Raw genomic sequence first — 27,393 nt, forward strand, 5'->3', positions numbered from 1 at the left:
TGACCCATAACAGTGATTAAAATGTTTTTAAAATGCTAAAAACAAAGTTGTGGATGCTGACACTATGAGTTAACATGTAAAGTTAATGTTATATGCACAGTGCCTGTGCTCCCATCACGCTGCGCGTAGGGCACCAATTGCTGGGGGGCACCACAAGAAATGTACTTTTTTTCAGCATTGTGGCCGATTTGTAGATTGTACTCAAAAATATTCAGAGAATTTTTGTATTTTTGCCGATTTCTCATTCATTTCCTATGGTCGGTCATTTATGACCGAAGACAAGTAACGTTACGTTTTTTTATGAGCATGCTCGAATCATGACCCAAATTTTTCTGTGTTTAAATACCTAATGCTAAAAAAGTCACCACGTTTCATATCATTTTTCGGTCAGAAATGACCGAAGAGCACCAGTAAACTGATTTATGATGCAACAATAAAAGAAAAAAGAAAATGAGTTGTTGATAAAGTGAGTAAAGGGTTTATTCAATCATTACTTGAAGCAAATACAAAAAAATAATTAAGTAAAGCAATAGCAAATGAGTCAGATGTCTCTCTTAACTGGCTTTTAAGAGCCAAAGCAAGAAGAGAAGCAAAGCGTCCAGTTTCAAAGACACATGAAAGAATATCTTACATCAGCATGGAAGAGAAACTAGATGTTCTGATTGAAAACAATGAAGAACCAGTTAAAATTAATATTAGATTAATGTCTCTGTTAAAAGTTTCATGGCCTCTTCATTTCTTGAATGCCTTCATGTGAAGTGTTTTTACACAGATTCTTTGGCTTCTATTCTTCCTTTTTTGATCACGTCCATCAGGTCTAAAAGAAACATTAAATCATGTGAGATTTCAAATGAGAGACAAATGTGAAGCTCAAAGTCAAGATCACTGAAGAGTTCAATAGTCCTTTCAATCCCGTCACATCTGCTCGACAACTGCTGTGCTCGATTATGATCTTCTTTAAATGTCATGAAAATGATTAGATTTGTAAAGCACTAGTTTGGTGAGCATCAGTATGTTGTTCAGTCTCATGATTAATAAATAAGGAATGAAGAATAAACATCAACCTCTTTGTTCTTCAGTCTCATGATGTTTCAGGTTCCGGATCACTGCCGTTCTCTGTGTCCTCTTCTTCCAGATGCTTTCTGATAGTTCTCCCCAAGACAAACAAGTTACATTTCCAACAGACATGATGTGAGATCAACCAACAAAATGTCCTGTCGCTCATTTGGCTGTTTATATAGGGCTTTAGCTGTATACGTGCAGCAGCTGAGAGATACAATGGTGCCAGTGCACTCAGCACACACTAGCCATAGGTTGAGAGGAGAGAGAGAGAGAGAGAGAGAGAGAGAGAGACAGTTTAAGGGACAGGGGATGATTAGAAGGCCATGATTGATAAGGGCCAATGGAGGGAATTTTGCCAGGACACTGGGATTATAGCCCTATTCTTTTCGAGAAGTGCCAGCGAGTCAGGACCTCTGTTTAACATCACATCCAAATGAAGTTCTTGTTACACTATACTGGGGCATCAGGAACCACACAGATCAAAGGAGAGAAGCGCCCCCTGCTGGCCTCACTAACACCTCTTCCACGGGACACTCCAGACTCAACCCTGTGTAGCAGGGCGGTTTAGGTCCCGCCCTACTAAGTGTAATGGTCACCTGAATGGCGGGTGTGACAGCCTATTGGCTGCCGTCCCAGGTGTATTTAAGGCGGAGCATGTCACCTGGGTGTGCATCGTACAATTGCTGTTTTGTGTGGGTGCTGTTGGGGGCAGGCTGTCTTTCACCCTATTTCGTCGGTTACAGCTAAAGCTGTGAGTAACTGAAACCGTGAGTTTGGCAATCTTCATCTGGTGGGGCAACTGCCCATGAACACTTTGTTGCTGTGGACTGCAAGCGCAAACGCTCCTTATGGGTCCTGCACAGTGCAATTTTTCAAAATCATTTGCGAATGTCCCTTGTCAGACTGTACGAACATGGTCGCCATGTCACACTGTAAGATCTCAGTTGGCATTAATGTCAGACTGCACGATAGTGAAGGCGCGCTAAAAACGGACCCGCGCAAAAAAACTCGTCCGGAGTTTTATATCATCAATGAATGACGCGTTGGGTGACGGTGAACTGCATTACACGGGGAACTGAATGGCTGGCTACAAAGAAATCTCTAGCTCTCGTTTTGGTCATAGTTTGTCCTGAAAAACGGAGATATTTGACTGTCGTCGTAGAAGTCACACTGCAGGACTGAGTGCCAAATCTTCTGACACTGCCAGAGGTAAAATTTGATCGCAGCGCTCATTAATCGGCTGCCGGTGAACATGTCAAACTAACAACCAAAGACGTCAGATTTTAGCCTAGGATCTGAGGAATCTTTTAGGATTTGCTAAATTTGTCTCAGACGGCCAAATCGTGGCCAAAATCGCACAGTGATTTAGACAACGTTAAGACTGCACTGTATGTTCTCCTTCTTTTTTACGACTGTGACCGTTTAGAATTTGATTAAATATGTTTCTGATTTGTTTTTTGCTTTACACAGGGCAGGCTCTAGCTCTTTGGTTGCCCTAGGCGAGATGGAGTTTTGCGACACTTTTATCGTCTCTAATTCAGCAGGTCTGTTTACCTACCCCTAACTGAGAAGCACTTATTATTAAACACGTTATACGCTATATTTCCACTTTTCTAATATTTTCACACTCTTTATTGAAAATAAATGCCTTTCCGATCTCATATGTGATGGCAAAAGGGAATAGAGCGAGTGTGGCAAAAAGCAGGTTCGAACCTCTGATCGTTTTGCGTCAAAACTGAATGACATGCGTCTTACCCCTACACTACAGCCACGGTAGAGAATTTGGCGATGTCCGTAATTTTGTCTGGCCCAATCAACCTTTAAGTACACGACAGGATATTTGTGTTTAATGTAAACGATATGGCATCGATCGTTACTCCAGTAAAAAAAAAAAAAAAAACAGAGAGGCCCCACTTTTTATTTGCTTCCGACGCCCATGTAGAGAGCATTTGTACTTTTCATAACTAGCACTTATACGTTAACTGTTATCCACATTTATAATGTACTTGACTTTTGATATTTAAATGACATCCATGTAGGTTATTGTAGATTATTGTCAGTGAAGTTATGTTTGCAATACGTAGTACTACATAGAAAACTAGCAAGTGATAGCTTTGTGACAATATTAATAAAATTAATAATAGTTGATAATGTTGATAATACTAAGTAAATTTACTTTGTTTGACAACGTATTGGCTGAGATAAGAAGACTATCCTCTATACTGGGCTTTCTTTTGATCTTCTTCCTTTTCCGTCCCTGTGCCTCCGTGGGGTTTAGATGCCTCATTTTTGATGAACGCACAAGATGAGCACTTGCCTGACCTAACGCCTGAACCAATAATCACCATCAATTCAATCTAATAATCAGGTTGATAAGTAATTAAACGTGTTGTTGAGGGGGCGCCCTATGATGATTATGTTTAATAAACATTATGTTGTATATCGCTTGTTCTGATTCTATGCTTAATGGGAAGTCATGGGCGGCACTAGAGTGCGCTCGAGCCCCCAACACAATTGTCGCAACTGCCTAGCTTGCCTATAGCAAACGCCGGCCCTGGCTTTTTGCGCATGCTAGTGGTCTAGTCTAAGCCTTCACTAATGTGAGATGTGCCGTTAATGCTGCACGTTTAGCCCCACCTGTTATTATATTACCACCAGCAGCGTGTCCGTTTGTCTATTTGGTGTACTTCATGTGATTTCCTTTGAAACCTGATTATTTGCTGTTTTCATTTGTACGGTTTCATTTCTTCTTGTTTTGTTAACCCCTAGCTGCTCCATGTCATGTCCAGGTTCATAAGCCTTGATGTGAACCTATTTGAGAGCATATACCTTCCTGTGGCCAGTAAATTGCTCATCGTTGCCCTCCTTCATGGTTTGAACTTATTCCAATGCAAGTTGTGAATTGAATGTGTGTTAGAGTAAATGTGTCTGGTTTTATATTTTCTCTTTGTTTATTTCAGGTTCTGAAGGCCTCAGTGAGGGAAGTGAGTGTTTCTCTCACAGAGTGTGTTTGCCATTTGACAACTGCGTCTTCCTCACTGAGTGTGTGCTGTGTGAGTGTGCTTGGAGCATAATTGTGTGAGTGGTGTGTCTTTAGGATACTCACTGTCTAGCTAGCCAACCTACTGGTAAGCCTTAGCCTGCAAGTTTTTTTTTGTTTGGTCTACAGTTCTCTTTATATTTTAATATTTTAAAGAACTAATATTATTGTGAAATAAAGGAGTTTTGTGTTTATATCCACGTCTCCTGTATTCAGTGGTAACGAACCTCTGTGCCCTATTTTGGGTAAAAATTCATAGTTCATAGAAACGGGGTGGCGTAGTCTGCTCTATCTTGTTCTAGTTGTGCATTGTACCAACTCTTGCCCTTCACCGCCCCGCCACACCTGCTTAGCTTCAATGGAAAACATGTATTGGACTACAGGGTGATATGACTGTGACTAACAGCTCAGCACATAGAGATGAACTACTTACCGTGATTTCAGACTGTGGTGATGTGGTTTCTCCACTGCATGGATCCTCATGTTTCTTCAGGTAACTTTTAATAGAGAAACTCATCCCACACTTATCACATATGTGCTGCTTCTCTCTGCTGTGAATCCCCTCATGTGTTTTCAGATTTCCTGACTGACTGAATCTCTTGTCACACTGTGAACACTTGTAAGGTTTTTCTCCAGTGTGAATCTTCTCATGTGTTTTCAGATTTGATGACTGAATGAATTTCTTGTCACAGTGTGAACACTTGTAAGGTTTTTCTCCAGTGTGAATCCTCTGGTGCAGTTTTAACTCACTCCCTGTAGTAAAAGTCTTCTCACACTCAAAGCACATGTACTCTCTCACAGCTGTGTGTATTTTCTCATGTACTTTTAAATAACCCAGCTGGGAAAACCCCTTTCCACACACAGAACATGAATGTGGCTTCTCCTTCGTATGGACTGTCAGGTGTGTCTTAAGTTTTGATGCCTTAATAAATGTCTTCCCGCATTGATCACATGTGAACGGCTTCTCTCCGGTATGAACTCTCATGTGAAGCTTTAGTTTTTCTTTGTTTGAGAATCTCTTATCACACTGATCACACATGAATGGCTTCTCTCCGGTGTGGATCCTCATATGTCCCTTAAGGTGTGCTGGTTGGCTGTAACTCTTCCCACATTGAAGGCATGCATGTGGCTTCTCTCCAGTATGAACTCTCATGTAATAATCAAAACTTCGTTTGTATGGAAATCTCTTTTCACACTGATCACACATGAATGGCTTCTCTCCGGTGTGGATCCTCATGTGTCCCATAAGGTATGCTGGTTGACTGTAACTTGTTCCACATTGAAGGCATGCATGTGGCTTCTCTCCAGTATGAACTCTCATGTGACACTTTAGATTTTGTCTGGTAGAGAATCTTTTTTCACACTGATCACACATGAATGGCTTCTCTCCGGTGTGAACTCTCTTGTGAGTCTCAAGATTTCGTTTGTTTGAGAATCTCTTCCCACACTGATCACATGTGAACGGTTTCTCTCCGGTGTGGATTTTCATGTGTACTTTAAGATGGCTTGACTGCGTGAAAGTCTTCCCACACTGATCACATGTGAAAGGCTTCTCTCCGGTGTGGATCTGCATGTGTCCCTTAAGGTGTGCTAGTTGCATGAAGCACTTCCCACATTGATCACATTCGAATGGCTTCTCTCCAGTATGAACTCTCATGTGAAGTTTAAGATTATATGATAGTGAAACACTTCCCACACTGACTGCAGGTTGTTGAAGTTTAAGATTATATGTTAGTGAAACACTTCCCACACTGACTGCAGGTTGTAGATTTCTTGGCTCTTGTTTTCTTTATAAATGTCTTTTTAGTCTTTGAGCGACTCAAAGGTTTTTCTCCAGGTTTGACATGATGTTCCTCCTCCACTTCACTCAGGTCTTCACTCTCCTCGCTGTCTTCCATCACGTCTGAAATTAGGAAAAATAATTCAAAGAGAAATATGAAGTGAAGGACAAAAAGTGAGCCCTGGTGCAATAGAAAACTGCTGTAAAATATTTTGAGGCATTTTTATACAATAATTATATGCCCCTGAAATTTTCCATGAATGGGGCAATTTGATCTTCTTAGTATTACTATTATTTTTTTATTTTTTTAATTACAGGTACATCCTCTATGTTTATGTCGTGAGACATGTTAAATATTTGATCAATGGCAATTATATAACATATCAACTTAAAATACACTGTATTGCCAAAAGTATAGGGACACCCCTCCAAATCCCTGAATTCAGGTGTTCAATCACTTTATGGCCACAGGTGTATAAGTCAAGCACTAGGCATCCAGACGCTTCTACAAATATTTGTGAAAGAATAGGTAGCTGATGGGAGAGATGATAGGTTGCCCCCTGTGTAATAAGTCCAATTGGGAGATTTCTTCACTACTAAATATTCCACGCTCAACTGTTAGTGGGGTTATAACAAAGCGGAAGCAATTGGGAACAACAGCAACTCAACCATGAAGTGATATGCAGCATAAAATAACAGAGTCAGTGGATGCTGAGGGTCACAGTGCACAGAAGTCGTTAACTTTCTGCAGGGTCAATAGCTCCAGACCTCCAGACTTCTGTGGCCTTCAGATAAGCTCAAGAACAGCGTAGAGAGCTTCATGGAATGGGTTTCCATGGCCGAGCAGCTCATCCAAGCCTTACATCACTAAGTGCAATGCAAAGCGTGGGATGCAGTTAGGTAAAGCAGCCGCCACTGGACTCTAGAGTAGTGAGACATGTTCTCTGGAGTGACCAATCACGCTTCTCTGTCTGACAAGCCCATGGGCGAGTCTGGGTTTTAGTTGTTTTTCAGGGGTTGGGCATGGCCCCTTAGTTCCATCGAAAGGAAATCTTAATGCTTCCCCAAGACATTTTGGACAATTTCATGCTCCCAACTTTATGGGAACATTTTTGGGACGGCCCCTTCCTGTCTCAACATGACTGCGCTCCAGTGCACAAAGCGTTGCTCCATAAAGATATGGATGAGTGAGTTTGGTGTGGAGGAACTTGACTGGCCTGCACAAAGTCCTGACCTCAACCTGATCTCAACCCGACCTCAACCCGAGGACCGCCAGACCTTCTTGTCCAACATCAGTGCCTGATAGGGTTGCCACCTTCACTGTGGTAAAATAAGGGACACCCATTCACAAAATATTGTGCTACATTGTTTTATTTTACATTTGATTATTTTATTTATTTCTAAAGAACTCTTTAGTAGCCTATTTGGTGCACTTAGTTCACCCAAAAATGAAAAGTCTGTCATTATTTACACACTCATACGATGTTCCAAACCTGTATGACTTTCTTTATTCTGCTGAACACAAAAGAAGATATTTTGAAGAAAGTCTGTACCCAGGCTACTTTGGGGGCACCATTGACTTCGATAGTCTGAATGAATCTTCCTGTGTTCGACATAAAAAATATGTCTACATGTTTGGAACAACTTGAGGGTGAGTAAATGATGACAGAATTTTAATTTTTGGGTGAAATGTCTCCTTAAGCTGTTATTCTGAACCAGTTAAACACTTTTTGTCAATTCTGAAGAACCAACCAATCAATCAATCAATCAATTTTATTTATATAGCGCTTTTACAATGACGATTGTTTCAAAGCAACTTCACAGTGTTAAACAGGACAATATTGCAACAAAATTTGATTTGGCTAGTTTGATTTGGATTGTTTATAGAATTAAATATGACCTAATTAATAAATTGTATTTGTATATTTAGTTGAATAACTTTTATCATAATTTTAGTGTCCCCAACTGAGCGAGCCAAGCCAAAGGCGACAGTGGCAAGGAACCAAAACTCCATCAGGGCATGATGGAGAAAAATAAACCTTGGAGAAACCAGACTCAGTCGGGTGCCAGTTCTCCTCTGGCCTATTATTAAACAGTGTATAATTATTATTCTGGCAACCTTGCAGGTCAAAAATCATATTAGATAGGAATATTCAAAATTTTGGGTATCGTTCAAGAGACGGGTTTATTTGGGATTGCGCGTTGATTACACAAGAGTATGAATACTTGAAAATGCACCGGAGATGGGTTTATTTGAGGATAACGTGCCGGTGCACCTTTCCTTTCATTCTTGCTTGTACACTTTTATCACACAACAGACCTGACACTTTTCTCCACCCATTCCAACCTGCCTGCACACGCTTCTTCACCTTTTTTCCACACTCCCCATTGCTCTGGAGCACCTTCTTTACCTCTTCTCCCTGTAACCTCACTGTTCCACTTGGTTCCCTCTCATTCATACACATGTATTCTGTCTTGCTGTGACTAACCTTCATTCCTCTTCTCTCCAGAGCAAACCTCCACCTCTCTAGACTTTCCTCCACCTGCTCCCTGCTCTCACTACAGATCACAATGTCATCCACAAACATCATAGTCCATGGAGATTCCTGTCTGACCTCATCTGTTAGACTGTCCATCACCACCGCAAACAAGAAGGGGCTCAGAGCCGATCCTTGATGCAGTCCCACCTTCACCGTGAAGTCCTGTCTCACCTACGGCACACCTTACCACTGTCCTACTGCTCTCATACATATCCTGCACCACTCTAACATACTTCTCTACCACTTCAGACCTCCTCATACAACACCACAGCTCCTCTCTTTGCACTCTGTCATATGCTTTCTCTAAATCTACAAAGACACAATGCAGCTCTTTCTGACCTTCTCTGTACTTCTCCATCAACATTCTAAAAGCAAATAATGGATCTGTAGGGCTCTTTCTTGGCATGAAACCATGCTGCTGCTCACAAATTTCCATTTCTCCCCTTAGCCTTGCTTCCACTACTCTTTCCCACAACTTCATTGTATGGCTCATCAGCTTAATACCTCTATAATTTCCAAAACTCTGCACATCTCCCTTGTTATTAAAAATCGACACCAAAACACTTCTCCTCCATTCCTCAGGCATCCTCTCACAGTTGCCCTGATGACATACCTGCACTGGTATGTCATCAGGGCAACTGCCTTTCTTCTCTTCATCCTCTTCAAAGCTCTCTTGCTAATACTTTCTACTTCCTGGTCAACAATATTTGCCTCTTCAACTCTTCTCTCCCTGTCATTTTCCTCATTCATCAGTTCTTCAAAGTACTCCTTCCATCTTTCCCTCACCCTCCTGTCACCTGTCAAAACATTTCCATCTCTATCTTTAATCACTCTAACCTGCTGCACATCCTTTCCATCTCTATCCCTCTGCCTCGCCAACCGATACACATCCCTCTCACCTTTCTTACTATCTAACCTTACATACATGTCCTCATACGCTCTGTTTGGCCTTTGCCACCTCTATCTTAACCTCACGCTGCATCACCCTATATTCCTGTCTACTTTCCTCTGTCCTCTCACTGTCCCACTTCTTCCTAGCTAACTTCTTCCTCTGGATATTCTCCTGGACTTCCTCATTCCACCACCAAGTCTCTTTGTCTTCTTTCCTCCTTTCAGATGACACACCTAGCACCTTCCTACCCATCTCCCTGATCACTTTGGCTGTAGTAGTCCAGTCATCCGGAAGCCCCTCCTGACCACCTAAAGCTTGCCTCAACTCCTCCCTAAAAACCACACAGGACTCTTCCTTTTCCAACTTCCACCACTTTGTCTTCTTCTCTGCTTTTACTCTCTTCATCTTCCTCACCACGAGAGTCATCTTACACACCACCATCCTATGCTATGGGAAGTGTTCCCGGTTCCGGCTGACCTAGTTAATGCAGCCTAACAATCAGCCAATTGATTTAAATAATGAAAGTTAAAAATATTCTATGTGTATGCCATAGTAAAGAGATGCGTTTTAAGTCTAGATTTAAACTGGCAGAGTGTGTCTGCTTCCCGAACAATGCTAGGAAGACTGTTCCAGAGTTTAGGTGCTAAATAGGAAAAGGATCGACCACCTTCAGTTGATTTAGATATTCTAGGTATTATCAACTGGCCAGAGTTTAGAGACCGCAATAGACGTGATGGAGTATAATGTGTTAAGAGCTCGCTTAAGTACTGGGGCTAAACCATTTAGTGCTTTGTAAGTAATAAGCAAGATTTTAAAATGTATGCGATGTTTAATAGGGAGCCAGTGCAGTGTTGACAGAACTGGACTAATATGATCATACTTCCTGGTTCTTGTAAGAACTTGAGCTGCTGCGTTTTGGACTAGCTGGAGTTTGTTTATTAAGCGAGCAGGGCAACCACCCAGTAGAGCATTACAATAATCTAGCCTTGAGCTCATGAACGTATGTACTAACTGTTCAGCATTTTGCATTGAAAGCATGTGCAGTAATTTAGATATATTTTTAAGATGGTAGAATGCAGTTTTACAGATGATAGAAATGTGGCTTTCAAATGAAAGATTGGTATCAAAGAGCACACCCAGGTTCCTCACTGACGACGAGGGCTTGAAAGAGCAGTCATCAAGTGTTAGAGAGTATTCTAGGTTACTACTTGTGGAGCTTTTCTGTCCAATAATTAATTTACAATTAAACAATTAAGTTGCAGGAAATTACTATTCATCCGGTTTTTTATATCAGCTATGCATTCCGTTAATCTTGTGAATTGGTAAGTTTCGTCAGGGCATGAGGAAATATAGAGCTGAGTATCGTCAGCATAACAATGAAAACTAACGCCTTCCAACCCACGATTTCAACGGATTAGAAATGGGTTTGAATGAGCTCTTTGCCAGACTACTTACAGAGCAAATCTAAATTTGCCGGAAGTTGTCTGGGTTTTCCCAGACTACAATAGGCTACTAATAATTCATAAATAAGGGCTGTTGTCTTGTACAAAATTACATATTTTAAGTTAAATGCACAATGTAAGACATGTTAAAAAAGACAGGACGCTAACAATGTCAAGATCGATATTTGTGTAGCCTGCCTGACATGGTATTTTCACAAACTAACACACGTCACATCTCTGACATAAACTATGGTATTTACACAATGTTGGAAAATGTCCAACATTTTGGTAACATGGTTGCAAAAAAGGCAGCTCAAATGTAAAATAAGGAGCTAATGTGACCTGTTTTTGACAATCAATATGCAAGTTTATCAAACCTCCCTCCCTCCCTGCCTCCCTCTCTTCAGTATCTATTTGAGAGTGTAACTGTTTCTCTAAATGTGCTGAAGTGTTGAGTCTTCCTATCATGAATGAATGAAGAATAAACACCAACCTCTTTGTTCTTCAGGATCTTCTGTGTGTTTCATTCTGCAGGTTCTGGATCACTCGTGTTCTCACTGTCCTCTTTAATAAACTCAGTCTTTGCAGATTTCAGCTCTTCCTGATGCTTTGATGCTCGTCTTCACTTGTAGACTGATGGGAATATTCCAGCATTTATTGATCCACTGATGTGGGAGGAGCTTCACTGATCATGTGTCTGCTGTGGGAGGAGCTTCACTCATGATGTGACTGCTGTGGGAGGAGCTTCACTTATGATGTTACTGCTGTGGGAGGAGCTTCACTCATGATGTGATTGCTATGGGAGGAGCTTCACTTATGATGTGACTGCTGTGGGAGGAGCTTCACTGATGATGTGATTGCTGTGGGAGGAGCTTCACTGATGATGTGACTGCTGTGGGAAGAGCTTCACTGATGATGTGATTGCTGTTGGAGGAGCTTCACTGATGATGTGATTGCTGTGGGAGGAGCTTCACTGATGATGTGATTGCTGTGGGAGGAGCTTCACTGATGATGTGACTGCTGTGGGAAGAGCTTCACTGATGATGTGATTGCTGTGGGAGGAGCTTCACTGATGATGAATTCCAGTGTCAGAGGAGCTTTAATTTCCAAGAAACTGTTATCTAACAAAGCCGAACACTTCTGCAAAAGCAAGAGTCCAGTTTCTAACATAAACACACCTCAAAGGAAATTAACACATTATGAGACAAAGGCTTCACCATATTTGAGCATTTCCACCCCAGGCCTGAAACAGGGAGCTATAAGCAGGAACATCTGCTTTAATATATCTCCGGATATTCCCCTGAGCCAGATAAATATATAGTTTATTTAATTATAATATGATAATTTACATTCACAATTATGCATTTAGCAGATGATTTTATCCAAAGCGACTTACAACTGAGGAGTACAAGAAGCGATCTGTCATGAAGAGGCAAGAAAATGCAATAAGTGCCTGAAGTACTGCGTTTGGACATTACACAGAGCATCATACGCTAGGGCAGGGAGGAAGTAGAGGGAAAATAGAAGGAAAAAGGACATTTATTTGGGAATATTATAACAGATTACACTCAATTCAGTTCTAATAAATAAATAAAAACATTACATAATATGCAGAAATATAGAAAATAACGAATAACTTAATTAATAATGTAAACACAAATATACAGTAAATAATGGTAAGAAAAACTGTTAAAATCATAAACCCAGAGATAATTTATGACCATCAAATCCCCTTAGTGTGCTGACACCAATGAAATGAGCTTTAAGTGTGAATTTACAGGAGATGTGAAGACATCATCATAATAAATGAGGTGAAAACAGGAACTATTGAGATGAAATAAAGAATCTTTTCAGCAGCTCTGTTAATATTGATAAGCCTCAGACTATCAACACTCATTCAACAAGACATTCAGGATCATCAGCAGATCATCTCACTTTATTCTGACTGTTTGCTCTTACAAACACATTATTACACTCAGGATATATGACAAAAGACTACTCAACTGCTCTATAGGAAGATAATACTGTAATATCACACAATATGACATGGATAAAACATCAATAATACAAAACACTAATGACACTGAGATAAATAACTACTATCCTACAACACCATAATTTGTCCATATAAATCTAATTATAGTTTGACTTTGTAATAACTACTTTAATTGCAATAAGGTTATTAAATCCAGGGCTTCTGCTTATTTTATGAAGTTAAATTTCAGACATTTTAAGACCAATTAAATAATAAATTGAAGGGAACATAAGACATTAATATGTTCTCTAAATGTCTCACAATGAGTTGTATTGATGACACTTAAAAGTTAGAAAATATAGTTTCCATCAGATCGGCATAACTTTTGAATTAATTTTACCAACAGAAAATGCTTAACCCCTTGCCAGTCACCCCCCATTTCGACATACCCCAAATAAAAGGGCTGGCTCTCACAAGTACAGAACAGGCCAAAAGTTTGGACACATTATTATTTGTAATGTTTTGAAATAAGTTTCTTCTGCTCATCAAGCCTGCATTTATTTGATCAAAATGTAGGAATTGATTCGGATCAAATAACTCAAAAGGGGTATTGAATTACAGTGAAAGGAACCAACCTTACATAAACAATAATTCAAAATTAACATTTACCGCTCTGTCAACTATTCGTCCGCCGATATGTTGAAATTACAGCATTTTATCAATTTCGACTCATGATACTACCCGTGGCCAACGGTAATAATATCATTAACTTTTATGTTCACTGTTTGTGAGCTTAGGTAACAAGGGTCATACAGTTTGAAGCAGTAACTTACGAACACAAAGCACAAGAGACCTGTATAGATGAAACTGAAAACAAGGTTTATTTATCTATTCTAATACACACAACACTAAACTACTGACACACAAAAGAATATACGTTCATACGGAAAAAGAGATGTGGTATGTTATACAATTTCCCAGCCTTCACCTGTGAGAATCAACACTCTAGCAATTTAATCGTAGCTTGTCTGCTAGACAGAGTTTCACCAGCTCAACCACAATGAAGTATTGAGCCTGCGTTTGCTTGTTCCTGGGGTGCGTTCTTCCTCTGGATAAGGTTGCTGCGGTGTTGATTGGTTGACCGGCCGATGATGTTGTTTGCAAGGGAAGGCGTATCCTCGTCCCTGGAACGAGCGTCAGCGTTGCTATGCGACGGGCTTTCTCTGCGTCCGAGGGAGCTGGGTGCGTTTCCAGGAGGAAGTTTCGTCATCGAGGTTTACTACGGAGTGGAATGAAGTTTCTGCAAGAGCTCTTGGTAGCTCTAAATGCGGCGGCCCGTGTAGGCAGATAGGTGACAAGGCCAGCACGGGTTAGAGCAGCCTGGGTTGCTGCAAGGCACGTGGTGAACTTGTTGAACAACAAGTTGAAGACGAGAAGCAAAGCATTCATGATTGATCCTTGGTTTTAAACATGTCTTGGAGTCCATCCCCGAAAATTTCTAGGGCCAATCGGACATAGTGGTGGGCGTTTCTCCCGCCCCTGTCTCCTGTTCGTACATATCATTAGTGTGACGTCATCTCGAACACGTGTTGATATTCTTCATAAGTTTGTTTAAATGTTTTAAGGATCTAACTTCCATAGTGTAAATCTAGTACATTTTACACATGTTTACCTTGCATCATGAGGATGGAAATCTTTTATCCGTTACACCAATATCAAATAGCATATATTTCTCATGGCTGGGGTAGGAGATAATAAATATTCATATGAGGTAAACGTTGGTCATTTAGCCAAACAACACAGGTTATAGGAGATTAAACATCATACTTTGGTATACATTTGTGGCCTAATATGGTCGTTCCTTGTTACGACCAGGACGAAGACAAACATGCCCGAATAGGTAGACCTAACGATTTGAATGCTATAAAACACATAGGCTATGTACACATACATAATACATATAGTGTATGACGAATTTCGATTGGTAATTACTTCATGTTATTGAATCTCAGGGTTTTAGTCTTTGTGTCTTATTGGTACGAGATCTTCGTGTGAGTTTCAAAAAGGGTCTCTGGCATGTGTTGTTAGAGAAAGGAGGGAAAGGAGGGATGTCTGTATCATGTCTAGAGTGAGTTTGGGTCTCAGAAAAGCTTTTAGCAGGTCTCTGTGGTGACAAGACCCTGAATTTATGTCTGAGGTTTCAGGGAGGGGTGTCCGTCCTTCCCAGAGTTCTGCTAGATGATAATCCGTGGAACAAAGGGGAAAGACAAGTCACATGATCACTCTGTCCTTGCACTGGTTTGAGATAAAGAACATTGGTGGTGATAACAGGTGTTGTTTCCCTCCAAATGCAAATGATTAATTTTTATGGTTCGCTAATGGTGGAGGAGGATGAGCCCTCGGAGGTCTGGAATGTGATGCCTGGTTTTGGAACAAGGGCTGTTTCATAGGTGATCCTACAAAAAATACAGAAAAAAATTATATTGTGATATATTATTACAATTTAAAATAATTAGTTTTCAATGTATTATACTTTAAATGGTAGTGTTGTAGTCAAGACCACCTAGACCAAGACAAGACCAAGACTTTGAAGGGCCGAGACCAAGACAAGACCAAGACTTTGAAGGGCCGAGACCGAGTCAAGACCAAGACCAAGACAGGCCGAGACCGAGTCAAGACCGAGACCAATGCATGTCCCCACACTTATGATAAAATGTGGAATATGCATATGATTGGCACTTCTCTCATATGTGTGGGTGTGTAAGTGTACCATGAGAGAAGTTTTGATCAAATTATCAAAAGACATTGCAGCTTTGTGGGAATTAATCTTTTTCTTCTATAAGCAAATAACACTTAACTTTTCGTCAATGGAAGGCACTGAAGACGACGTGTTCATATTGTTTACAGTCTATGGTGGACACAAACACCAAACTGACACTGACAGCGTTTTGTGTTTTGTTTTGTGAAAAGTGCTCAATCCCATTTTAAAACTCAAAGTTCCCTAAGAATGCTAATCTGGATGAGGTATTAATCTCAGACACAGTCCATTATGTCTTAAATGAATTTGAATAACAGGAGGTGGAATATGTATCATACAGATATGCATTAGTATGCTGCTTAAGCAAATTATTTTATATATGTAAATATTTTTCATTTACAAATTGAAAATGTTATTGAGCAGCTTTATTGTGCAACAACAAGGAAAAGAAACCCTGTACTTGCATTATTATGTATGATCTCTTATCTTGATGTTTCTTTTGTTCCAACAGGTTGAATTGTTTTGGTATATAATCATATCAATATTAGAAATAGCATTAACAGTTAACAAATAGCCACATTTTCTGCCATATACAATTTAATAAAATGATCAGCTAGCTAACAAACAACTTTGTTCTGTTTTCACCTCACTCCAGTCTAAACTAAAGGATTTTAGACTATTTATTTTACTACACATTCAACATACATAAGCTGAAATACTGTGGATAGTTAAAACTAATAATTCTTACTCTCCACTCTTGCTAAATTGGGTAAGCGCACTTGCGTTCTCATTTCTGAGGTGTTCTGAGTAAATGATTAAACTGATTTGTTCAGTTCATTGTTGAGCAGATCAGTTCTTATTACCGTCGTTAAAATGATTCGGTTCAAATGAGTCCTTTGGTCGTGAATCGGACATTAGCAGACCCATTGTGTGTGAATCACGGCTGTCAGAACATCGCAGATGGTTTGTCACACAGAAAACACTTCAAAACTGGATAGAAATTGTTTCCTGTTTATTTAATGTATGATTTATGTCAGCTGTTGAGCTGGTCAAACGTTTTTTGAGCGCAATTCACACCGAGCGGTACTTCCAAACAGTTGTCCGAACGCGCAACGCTTAACATGGATTCGGTTTTCTGAACTTTTGATTTAGCTTAATATGTGAAGTATCAGAGAGAGCTTATGTGCTTATTTTGAAGACAGAGGGAGTGCGCGCAGGGTGGAGTTCTCTGCTCTTTATATGCTTTCAGCTGTGGTCTTGACCGGTCTTGAGACAAAATCCCGAGTCATCTTCGCCCGAGACCGAGACGAGACCGAGTAAAAATGCGGTCGATACCGAGACGAGAACAAGACCTTTAAAAAGTGGTCTCGAGACCGAGACCGATCTCGAGTACTACAACACTATTAAATGGTCATTTATTTCTGTGATGCAAAGCTTAATTTTCAGGATCATTTCTCCAGTCTTCAGTGATCATGATCCTTCAGAAACCATTTTGTTAAACTATGTCATTTTGTGGTAAATTATCTTTTAATAGAGCACTTTTATATGATTTTGGTATCCTGAGTGTAATAATGTGTTTGTAAGAGCAAACAGTCAGAATAAAGTGAGATGATCTGCTGATGATCCTGAATGTCTTGTTGAATGAGTGTTGATAGTCTGAGGCTCATCAATATTAACAGAGCTGCTGAAAAGACTCTTTATTTCATCTCAATAGTTCCTGTTTTCACCTCATTTATTATGATGATGTCTTCACATCTCCTGTAAATTCACACTTAAAGCTCATTTCATTGGTGTCAACAGATTGAGGGGATTTGATGGTGTTTTTAACTTTTTTTTTTCTTTCTATTTATTTATTTTATATTTAGTAACTGATATAATTTTGATTTTGTCAGATTCTCTGTTCCTACTGCATTTAATCATCAGTGAAGCTCCTCCCACTTCAGTCACATCATCAGTGGAGCTCCTCCCACAGCAGTCACATCATCAGTGGAGCTCCTCCCACATCAGTCACATCATCAGTGAAGCTCCTCCCACAGCAGTCACATCATCAGTGGAGCTCCTCCCACAGCAGTCACATCATCAGTGAAGCTCCTCCCACAGCAGTCACATCATCAGTGGAGCTCCTCCCACATCAGTCACATCATCAGTGAAGCTCCTCCCACATCAGTTGATCAATAAATGCTGGAATAATTCCATCAGTCTACAAGTGAAGACGAGCATCAAAGCATCAGGAAGAGCTGAAATCTGCAAAGACTGAGTTTATTAAAGAGGACAGTGAGAACACGAGTGATCCAGAACCTGCAGAATGAAACACACTGAAGATCCTGAAGAACAAAGAGGTTGGTGTTTATTTATTCTGTATTCATTCATTCGTGATGCTGGATAAGAAAGAAAGATTCTTGTTTGTTTTCAACAAATGCTCAGTGTCTACAATTATATCAAGATTTTGGACTTCTCAATATACAGCTCTGAGAAATCAATGTTAAATGGTCTCTTATATTTTTCCAGAGCTCTAGTACATTGTGGTGTTTTTATTTTAGCAATAAGCAGTACATAAACTTACATTTAAATACATTTTCGACAGGGTTGTAAACTTAAAGGGTTAGTTCACCCAAAAATAATGTAATTTATTCCTCATGCCACTCCACAACCGTAAGACCTCTACGCTGAAGCTTCATGAAGCAGTGTCTTGAAATCGTCCATCACTATAAGTCCTTATTTAGTTTTTTTGGGGCGCATCAAAAATATTCTCGGTGCTTTATAATATTAATATTGAACCACTGTACTCACAAGAACTGTTTTTAGTACATTAAAGGATCTTGAGAGAGGAAATATCATTGCTGGCTTTGCCGGCCTCACTGAGCCATCGGATTTCAACACAAATCTCTTAATTTGTTTTCCAAAGATGAACGGAGGTCTTACGTTCAGGTGTGGAGGGTGTGGAACGGCATCAGGATGAGAATTAAATGACATTTTTTGGGGTGAACTAACCCTATAAGTAAAACCTGTGCCATATGTATGAAGCCGCCCAGAGTAAAAATGTAGTGTTGAGTAGGAATGGCTATCAAAACCTGGTATTAAATGAGCCCTGGAGATAAATTATGAAAGGGCACAGTATCGATAAGCTCTGACGTTACTGGTTCTGCTGTCGATACTAGAGACAATAACCTCTTACCCTGCGTCCCTGTTTTGGAGACTTTTCTGAAAACGACATACCCAAGTAAAAATGTCTGCAGCTCTTGAACCCTATGGTCTCATGTTTTTAATTCAAATTCCCTTAGGAAAAAATGAATGAGACTTTAATGTTAAAGGCCTGAAAATCGAATGATCAGTCAAAAGAGTTCAAACCTAGGCTAAACATAACTATTAAGCTTAAGTACCCATTAAGCGCACTACTATCTTTAAGCTCAGATTAAAAAAAAAAAAATATATATATATATTTTTGAGGTTGTCGAAACGATTTAAGGACAATATTGATTCATTTAGAACGATATGATCCGAAAAGATTCTGTGACTTGAAATCGATTCAGTAACTTTTTAGCCTTTTTCCCTGTTAACTTGCCCGCCGCGCAGGGTAACGTCGGTTCAAATCCCACTCGGAGCGGGTCGACTAGGATCGGTGAGACTCAGTAAAAGTGCGGGGGACGAAAATACATTTGATTAAAAGTGAGGGGGACACGTCCCCCACGTAATCTACGCCCATGACCCCCTCTTGCGACTTCTGACTCCCTCTGACTTTGTAATTTCCCTTGTGTGAATCGTAGTTTTGTATACTCTAGTTATTTTATTAAAACCCAATAATTTCATTGAATTGAATCCATATTATTTTGCTCACAGATATATAATATCTTAGCTACCAATCAAGCTTTATTTTCTTGTTACTATTTCAGTAATACAAATTGTACAAACATATGAAATATTATTTGTCCTGATCAGCAGATTAATCTTTCTTCAAGTTTGTAAAATTGATATTTGATGAAGAAATCTAATTTTCAACTCGCAGGACGAGAATAATTTTGGATGACTGGAATCAATTTGGATAAAGGTTACTTTTACATGATTAAAGGTTCCGTTATAAGTTAATATTTTTGTGTACGACAAACAAATCATATTCATAGATACATGAATATTCATCCCATTTGAATAAATTATTCCCCGAAACTAGGGCTGCACGATAATGGTAAAAATGATAATCACGATTATTTTGCTCAAAATCATAATCATGATTATTTTGTCAAAAAGGGTAATGTTGTTTACCAACCTACACTTCATGTAACTATGATAACTTCTTTAGATGGCAAATCAATACAAAACACATGGTTTTGGTGAACGCTTTGTAATCTGTATTCACATTAGATTTTTAAAGCAAAACAGTTTGTTTGCAAATGAGACAAACCACAGATTCAGATTGCCCAGCAAATTCTTGAAGCAAAGAACAATGATAAAAAATGTCTGTGGCCAGGGACATTCTTAAACGATTAATGTGAAAAACGCTTAATGTAGCTTAATGCTCTGACAGTAATATTAAAAGACCAAACTCTGTAAAATCATAAACCAGCCCAGAATATGAACACAACGCGTTTAATTACACTTTGTCTTTTCCTCCCATAGAAAACCGTTATAAAGAAAAAGCTGGACCATGGGCGGCGCCATTTTGTTTGCGTTCTAGGTTGATGACGTAGATTGGTTGAACTCCTCAATCAGCTGGCGTTACCCGTAGCTATTTTTACAAAAACGCAACTCGAAAATTGTTTCAGAGTTAAACAAAACCAATGAATTGCTTTGTAATTGTACTTAAAACACACTCAAACATACATGTGCACACAAACTCACCTACACAAGTCACAAACAGATCGGCGGGCGGGCACACACACCTGACAGACTGCGCTGTCTCAATCGGGATGTTGGGCTGCTCAGTCTCCACTACAGGGGCTGAATCTGAAATCGACCCCCTATACCTTGAAATAGGGCATTATTTGAAGGGACGGCCATTTGTAGTGTTGTCCGACACCATAGGGACATGTTCGAGTGCAGTCATTCAGTCTCACGTTCACCGCAATAACGAGTGTACAGCCGATTTACACACACAGCTGTCCGACTTCACGCACTCGTCTTCATTCACTCCTTCAAGTTGTATTAGTGAACAAAAGTAGCGAAAGTAATTTGTGTCTTAAAAGTGAAAGTTTAAAGATTGAGGTTAATTCACTGAGCGTGCTCAAACTTTAATGCACAAACCAATCCCATGCATCATCACCAAAACATCCTGCCGCTCTTCCTCACGTTAACTTATCCCATCATCCTACCTAGATATTTCCCTCTGCTGGACATTAGGCATTACAGCTAATCTACTGCATATCAACAGTCTATCTATATCAACACAGGGAATAGTGATGTATGCGCGCACGCAGTGCGTGTGTGTTCGCGCCGATCTGTTCGCGCCTCGTGTGTGTGTGTGTGTGTGTGTGTGTGTGTGTGTGTGTGTGTTCGCGCCGATCTGTTGGGGTGTGTGTGAGTCTGTGTGAGCGAGAGAGTTTGTGTCCACATGTATGTTTGGGTGCGTGAAGTCGGACAGCTGTTGTAAATCGGCTGTACAGTCGTTATTGCGATGAACGTGAGACTGAATGACTGCACTCGAACATGTCCACTATGATGTCGGACAACACTACAAATGGCCGTCCCTTCAAATAATGCCCTATTTCAGGGTATAGGGGTCGATTTCAGATTCAGCCCCTTCATGGAGACTGAGCAGCCCAACATCTCGATTGAGACAGCGCAGTCTGTCAGGTGTGTGTGCGCGCCCGCCGATCTGTTTGTGACTTGTGTAGGTGAGTTTGTGTGCACATGTATGTTTGAGTGTTTTTTAAGTACAATTACAAAGCAATTCATTGGTTTTGTTTAACTCTGAAACAATTTTCGAGTTGCGTTGTGGTAAAAATAGCTACGGGTAACGCCAGCTGATTGAGGAGTTCAACCACTCTACGTCATCAACCTAGAACGCAAACAAAATGGCGCCGCCCATGGTCCAAATATAAAATCGATTTTTTTAAATAACGTAGATCTTTCATGGGTTTTCTACTACATAATTCAGTAAGAGACATCATTTATGTTACATTAAGCCATACAAGTCTCAGCACCAGGGGATCCCTTTAAGCGTTTTCTTTATGGGTGTAAAATGCCAATTAAACGCGTTTCGTTCCTATTCAGGGTTCATCTGCTTTTCTGTACATAGTATGCTTTATTATGGTGTTCACTATGTGTGGTTAGCAACGGCGAAACTCGTAATATTATTCCCAATAATTCTAAATTAGGTTTCTTTTCCCGATTTAATTGTCACATCGGTTGCAAAGGTGGGTTTTTTCTGAAAACAGTAAGGAGGAGATCCGTACATGCAATTGTTGAAATTCATCGCTGAAGATTTGATCATGGCAGATTTAGTCACACAAATAGAAGTGTCTTGTGAAGAAACAAAGACTGGCTGTGTGACACTTACACTAAAGTATGATTTCGCTGTGGAGATCGCTAAATTCCAGCGCATGTGTTTGTTTTCAGATCATCAGCGCTCCTTCCGCGTTTAGAGGGAGCGTGTGCGCAGGGTTGCCAAATTGCACAGATTAAGTAAAACACCGGGGAAGAAATTATATCCATTTAAGGAAAAAAGCTCTCTTTGGGGGATTTAAGCTCTTTGTATCTGGCAACCACAATCATGACTGCTGGTGGAGGCTCCTTAGCAACACAAACCCCACAGAAAAAAACACGTTTTAAAGATAAATAACGAGCGGGGCAGTATCGTGACGATTATTTGAAATCGATCGACAGAAGCAGATATCGTTATTATGATTAAAATATGATTAATCGTGCAGCCCTACCCGAAACTCATTGTTGCTACACAATGTGTTACTATATACCTCCTGTAATTTCAAACTAATCAGACCATCGCACACAGATATGTGTATTCATGTGTTTTCACGCTGTCTGGCGGCCATTTTGAAAGCTGTCACTCTGAAAACTTTCCCTAAAAGTGGCTACTTAAATGTGCATTTTAAGATTCTTAAGCCTTTATTTTCAAAAAATTATAACTTCTTACTGCAAAATTAAGATATTAATGTTTATATTTTGTATATTATAACCTGGAACCTGGATGTGGAAAATAATTACAGTTCAATCCAAAAGACATTTTAGCAACATGGCGCAGGTGCTGTAGACTTGAAATTAAATTCTTTCCCCCTAATTCATGGAACCGGACACCGGTTGTTATTAGTTGTTAAGAGATTTTATTTATTATCAAACATAGGAGAGAGAGAGACAGTGTACCAAACGAAGGTCTTCATGCCAGCTTCTCTGGTCCTCTGGACAAAAAGGTTGTTTTATATGCTGAAAAACTACATTACCAGAGGAACATGTGATGTCCATTAAAATTGGCATAATTATCGTTGTATATTACAGCAGTTGTCTACTTTTTTTCTTTTTTTTTTAAAGAATGGGGGAACAATGCATATTGATGAACATTAAAACAAATGTAAATATGCCAGATTATAGCCTTATTTTCCATCTGCAGACCCCCTGGCAGGTAGATGTTATACATAAAAGGAAAAACTATATATAACACAATAAGACAAAGACAGACACACTAATATAACAATATCAGAATACACAACAAAACAACAACAAGTTAATTAGAACTAAAGAAAGAAATTAATTTACAGTTCATCTGTATTGTGCCAGGTCTAATAGAGAAGAGAAAAGTAAATAAATAATTAATAAGTTATGGACATTGCACAGGCCCATCTTACAAACTTAACCAATTAGTATACACTTCACATATGGTCGCATATTTGGATCTCTCTCAACCAACTTTTCAAACTTTCTGCTATTGTTATACTCCTTTTTATTAGCTTTTCATTTCATATTTCTCTCTCTCATATTATTTTGATTTACAGATGATTACATTTTTTTATTAAATAAAGAGCATATAATTATGGTATAAAAATTATCAGAATATTTTACAGCAGTTTTCTATGACATCAGGGCTCACTTTTTGTCCTTAAAGGGGGGGGGGGGGGGGGGAAATGCTGTTTCATGCATACTGAGCTTTTTACACTGTTAAAGACTTGGATTCCCATCCTAAACATAGACAAAGTTTCAAAAACTACTGTTGGACGTTTGATGGAGTATTTCTGTGTCAAAAATACTCCTTCCGGTTTCTCACAAGTTTCGAGTTTTTTTCGAGTATGGGTCGGCTTGACGTTAATAGATCGGAAGGTCCTTGCATGGGCCGTACGGGCTCTTCTCCCGGTAGGGTGCGCGCACGCGTGACTAGAGCGAGAGAGGAAATGCACGCTGTAAACAGTCTCTCAGGTGCAGATCCAGTCGTCCGTGAACACTTATGACGCGCCGCGCTCCACTTTATTCCTATGGGTGACGTCGAGCGACTTCAACGCTTCAGCACAGCATTCCGGGAAGGCAGCGCTGCATTTGAACCGATTTGAACGCAGAAATGACGGGAAGCTTCAAAACATCGTTTCAGTCGTGTCTCAAAGTGGATTTACACGCCATTGCTGTCACAGGACTTCACCAAATCATACCAAAGAAGTGTGTTTTTGACGGAGCGGTCCCAGCGATAAAGGTTCGGTCCTGCTTTGGAAGCAGCCGGTGAGTTAAACTGCTTCAAATGTCTCTGCTATTGGCTACCGTCGCATGAGTAAACATCAGTAAACGACACGATCGCGTGCTTCGTCATTCAAATGCGCTAACGGTTACTCCATTGTTGTTCTGTATAACGTTACAGTATTCTGACGTGCAAAACCGTTTTGCTTGCTACTTCTAAGGTCTAGTCGCATACAATAGTCCATAAACCGGATCATGTCCTCATACACTGCGAGTAAAGACACAGAAATGTGGAGAGGCCACTAAATACAGTCCATACCACAGAGACGGACGTCCTGCTGCTGCCGTTTCTCCTGTTCAATTTATTTCTGCCTCAGATTTGATTCTGGATCATATCTGTATTAGTTGAGATAGCCATGGGTTTCTCCACGCTTGAGGACATCACCGCTTTGCGCGCTTGTCATTCTTTAGCTCCGCCCACACGATACGCCTCCAGCCGCTCGTTTTTTTTCGGAAAGACTCGGTACAGCCTATATTTCTTTTATAAATATGATAAAACTAAAGACTTTTTGGAGATATGAAGGATGCAATACTACTCTATAGGTACTCAAGATTGACATGAGATTGACTGAAACTGAGTGTTTCACCCCCCCCCCCTTTAACTTCATTCTTTCATTTTAATTCATTAATTTATCTTTGAATTATTTTTCTTTGATTTCAGACGTGATGGACGAGAGTGAAGAACTGAGTGAAGTGGAGGAGAAACATCATGTCAAACCTGGAGAAAAACCTCTGAGTCGCTCAAAGACTGAAAAGACATTTATAAAGAAACAAGAGACAATACATCTACAACCTGCACTCAGTGTGGAAAGAGTTTCTCTAACACATATAATCTTGAGCTTCACATGAGAATCCACACCGGAGAGAAGCCGTTCTCATGTGATCAGTGCGGGAAGAGCTTCACACAAAAACAAAATCTTATGAAACACATGAGAATCCACACTGGAGAGAAGCCGTTCTCATGTGATCAATGCGGGAAGAGCTTCACAGAGAAAAAAAATCTTAAGAAACACATGACGATCCACTCTGGAGAGAAGCCATATGCATGTGATCAATGTGGGAAGAGTTTTCCATACAAACAAAGTCTTGAGGGTCACATGAAGGTTCACTCTGGACAGAAGCCATTCACCTGTGATCAATGTCCCAAGAGCTTCACACAAAAAATACACCTTAAGATTCACATGATGAGCCACACCGGAGTGAAGCCGCACACATGCAATACATGTGGGAAGAGTTTCGCGACTTCATCACACCTCACGAGTCACATGAGGATCCACACCGGAGAGAAGCCGTTCATGTGTGATCAGTGTGAAAAGAGATTCTCAAATAAACAAAGTCTTGTTGATCACTTGAGCGTTCACACTGGAGAGAGACCGTTCTCATGTGATCAGTGCGGGAAGAGCTTCACACAAAAACCAAATCTTATGAAACACATGAGAATTCACACTGGAGAGAAGCCGTTCTCATGTGATCAATGTGGGACCAGCTTCACAGTGAAAGTAAATCTTAAGACACACATGATGATCCACTCTGGAGAGAAGCCGTTCTCATGTGATCAGTGTGGGAAGAGTTTTCCATACAAACAAAGTCTTGAGGGTCACATGAGAGTTCATGCTGGACAGAAGCCATTTACCTGTGATCAATGTCCAAAGAGCTTCACACAAAAAATACACCTTAAGATTCACATGATGAGCCACACCGGAGAGAAGCCTTACGCATGCAATAAATGTGGGAAGAGTTTCGCGACTTCATCACACCTCAATATTCACATGAGGATTCACACTGGAGAGAAGCCTTACGCATGCCATAAATGTGGGAAGAGTTTTGCGACTTCATCAAACCTCACGAGTCACATGAGGATCCACACCGGAGAGAAGCCGTTCATGTGTGATCAGTGTGAGAAGAGATTCTCAAATAAACAAAGTCTTGATGATCACTTGAGCGTTCACACTGGAGAGAGACCGTTCTCATGTGATCAGTGCGGGAAGAGCTTCGTGAAATCTGCTAAACTTAAAAGACACATGAAAATCCACACAGGAGAGAAGCCATATGCATGTGATCAGTGTGGGAAGAGATTCCAGGAATCAGCAGACATTAAGAAACACATGAGGATCCACACCGGAGAGAAGCCGTTCTCATGTGATCAGTGTGGGAAGAGTTTCCAGGAATCAGCAGACATTAAGAAACACATGAGGATCCACACCGGAGAGAAGCCGTTCTCATGTGATCAGTGCGGGAAGAGTTTTATGGATTCAGGATACCTCAAGATTCACATGAGGATCCACACTGGAGAAAAGCCATTCGAGTGCGATCAGTGTGAAAAGACATTTGCTAACAGACAAAACCTTAATGCTCACGTGAAGATCCACACCGGAGAGAAGCCGTTCTCATGTGATCACTGCGGGAAAACATTTACTTTGCCATCAAACCTGAAGGCACACCTGAGAGTTCATACAAAGGAGAAGCCACATTCATGTTCTGTGTGTGGAAAGAGTTTTTCACTGCTGCGATACTTGCATAGACATGCAAAAATACACACTGGTGTGAGAGAGTACATGTGCTTTGAGTGTGAGAAGACTTTTACTACAGCAGGCAGTTTAAAACTGCACCAGAGGATTCACACTGGAGAAAAACCTTACAAGTGTTCACACTGTGACAAGAGATTCAATCTGTTAGGAAATCTGAAACAACATGAGAAGATTCACAGCAGAGAGAAGCCGCACACGTGTGAGCAGTGCGAGAAGAGTTTCTCTACTAAAAGTCACCTGAAGAAACACATGAAGATCCATGCGGTGGAGAAACCACTTAGTGGAGAAATCAATTAGTTTCATGATGAGTGATATTTTACATTTTACATTTATGCATTTTTATTCAAAGTGCCTAATATTGCAGTCAAGGAACACATTTACATTTTGTCAGTTCTCGCCTTTCATGTGAATCGAACCCATGACGTTGAATCTATGGGTCGGCCGATGCTGATACCGATTATTAAAGATCAAGTAGACCGATAACTGATATTTGAACCGAAATGTGTGTCTAGTGTAAAAATGAAAGTTGATGTCAAAATTAAGAATAAAAAGGCCTCTGACAAAGACTCCCTTTAAATTCTTACATAAAATAGCCTAAAGAAAGGTGATTATTGCACATCCATGGATTAAATTAAAAAAGCACACACACACACATACATTTTATATATAACCATAGGAATTATCTGTATATTCGGACTGGGCGGGGCCTAAC

The 27,393-nt window shown here is 40.1% G+C and overlaps 3 protein-coding genes across 3 annotated transcripts in view; 2 read left to right on the forward strand and 1 right to left on the reverse strand.

Annotated features, from left to right (window-relative positions):
* The window catches only part of LOC137089289 (zinc finger protein 721-like), a 50,212-nt gene extending 22,985 nt beyond the window's left edge, over positions 1-27,227 (forward strand). Inside the window, exon 4 of the mRNA XM_067452836.1 lies at positions 24,904-27,227. Within this exon, the coding sequence (XP_067308937.1) occupies positions 24,904-26,978 (2,075 nt within the window). The 3' untranslated portion in view covers positions 26,979-27,227. The remainder of the gene's footprint in view (positions 1-24,903) is intronic.
* Positions 1-27,393, forward strand: part of LOC137090166 (zinc finger protein 91-like) — a 128,502-nt gene that overhangs the window by 39,498 nt on the left and 61,611 nt on the right. The gene's annotated exons all lie outside the window — the stretch shown is intronic.
* Positions 895-11,367, reverse strand: LOC137090335 (zinc finger protein 271-like). Its single transcript, XM_067454280.1, has 3 exons — positions 11,250-11,367; positions 4,536-6,005; positions 895-1,151 (listed from the first exon to the last, which is right to left on the reverse strand). The coding sequence occupies exons 2-3, from the start codon at positions 5,757-5,759 to the stop codon at positions 1,104-1,106; spliced, it is 1,272 nt and encodes a 423-aa protein (XP_067310381.1). The 5' UTR covers positions 5,760-6,005; positions 11,250-11,367; the 3' UTR covers positions 895-1,103.

The sequence above is a fragment of the Pseudorasbora parva genome, chromosome 2 (assembly GCF_024679245.1).
Source record: "Pseudorasbora parva isolate DD20220531a chromosome 2, ASM2467924v1, whole genome shotgun sequence".
Taxonomy (NCBI): Eukaryota; Metazoa; Chordata; class Actinopteri; order Cypriniformes; family Gobionidae; genus Pseudorasbora; species Pseudorasbora parva.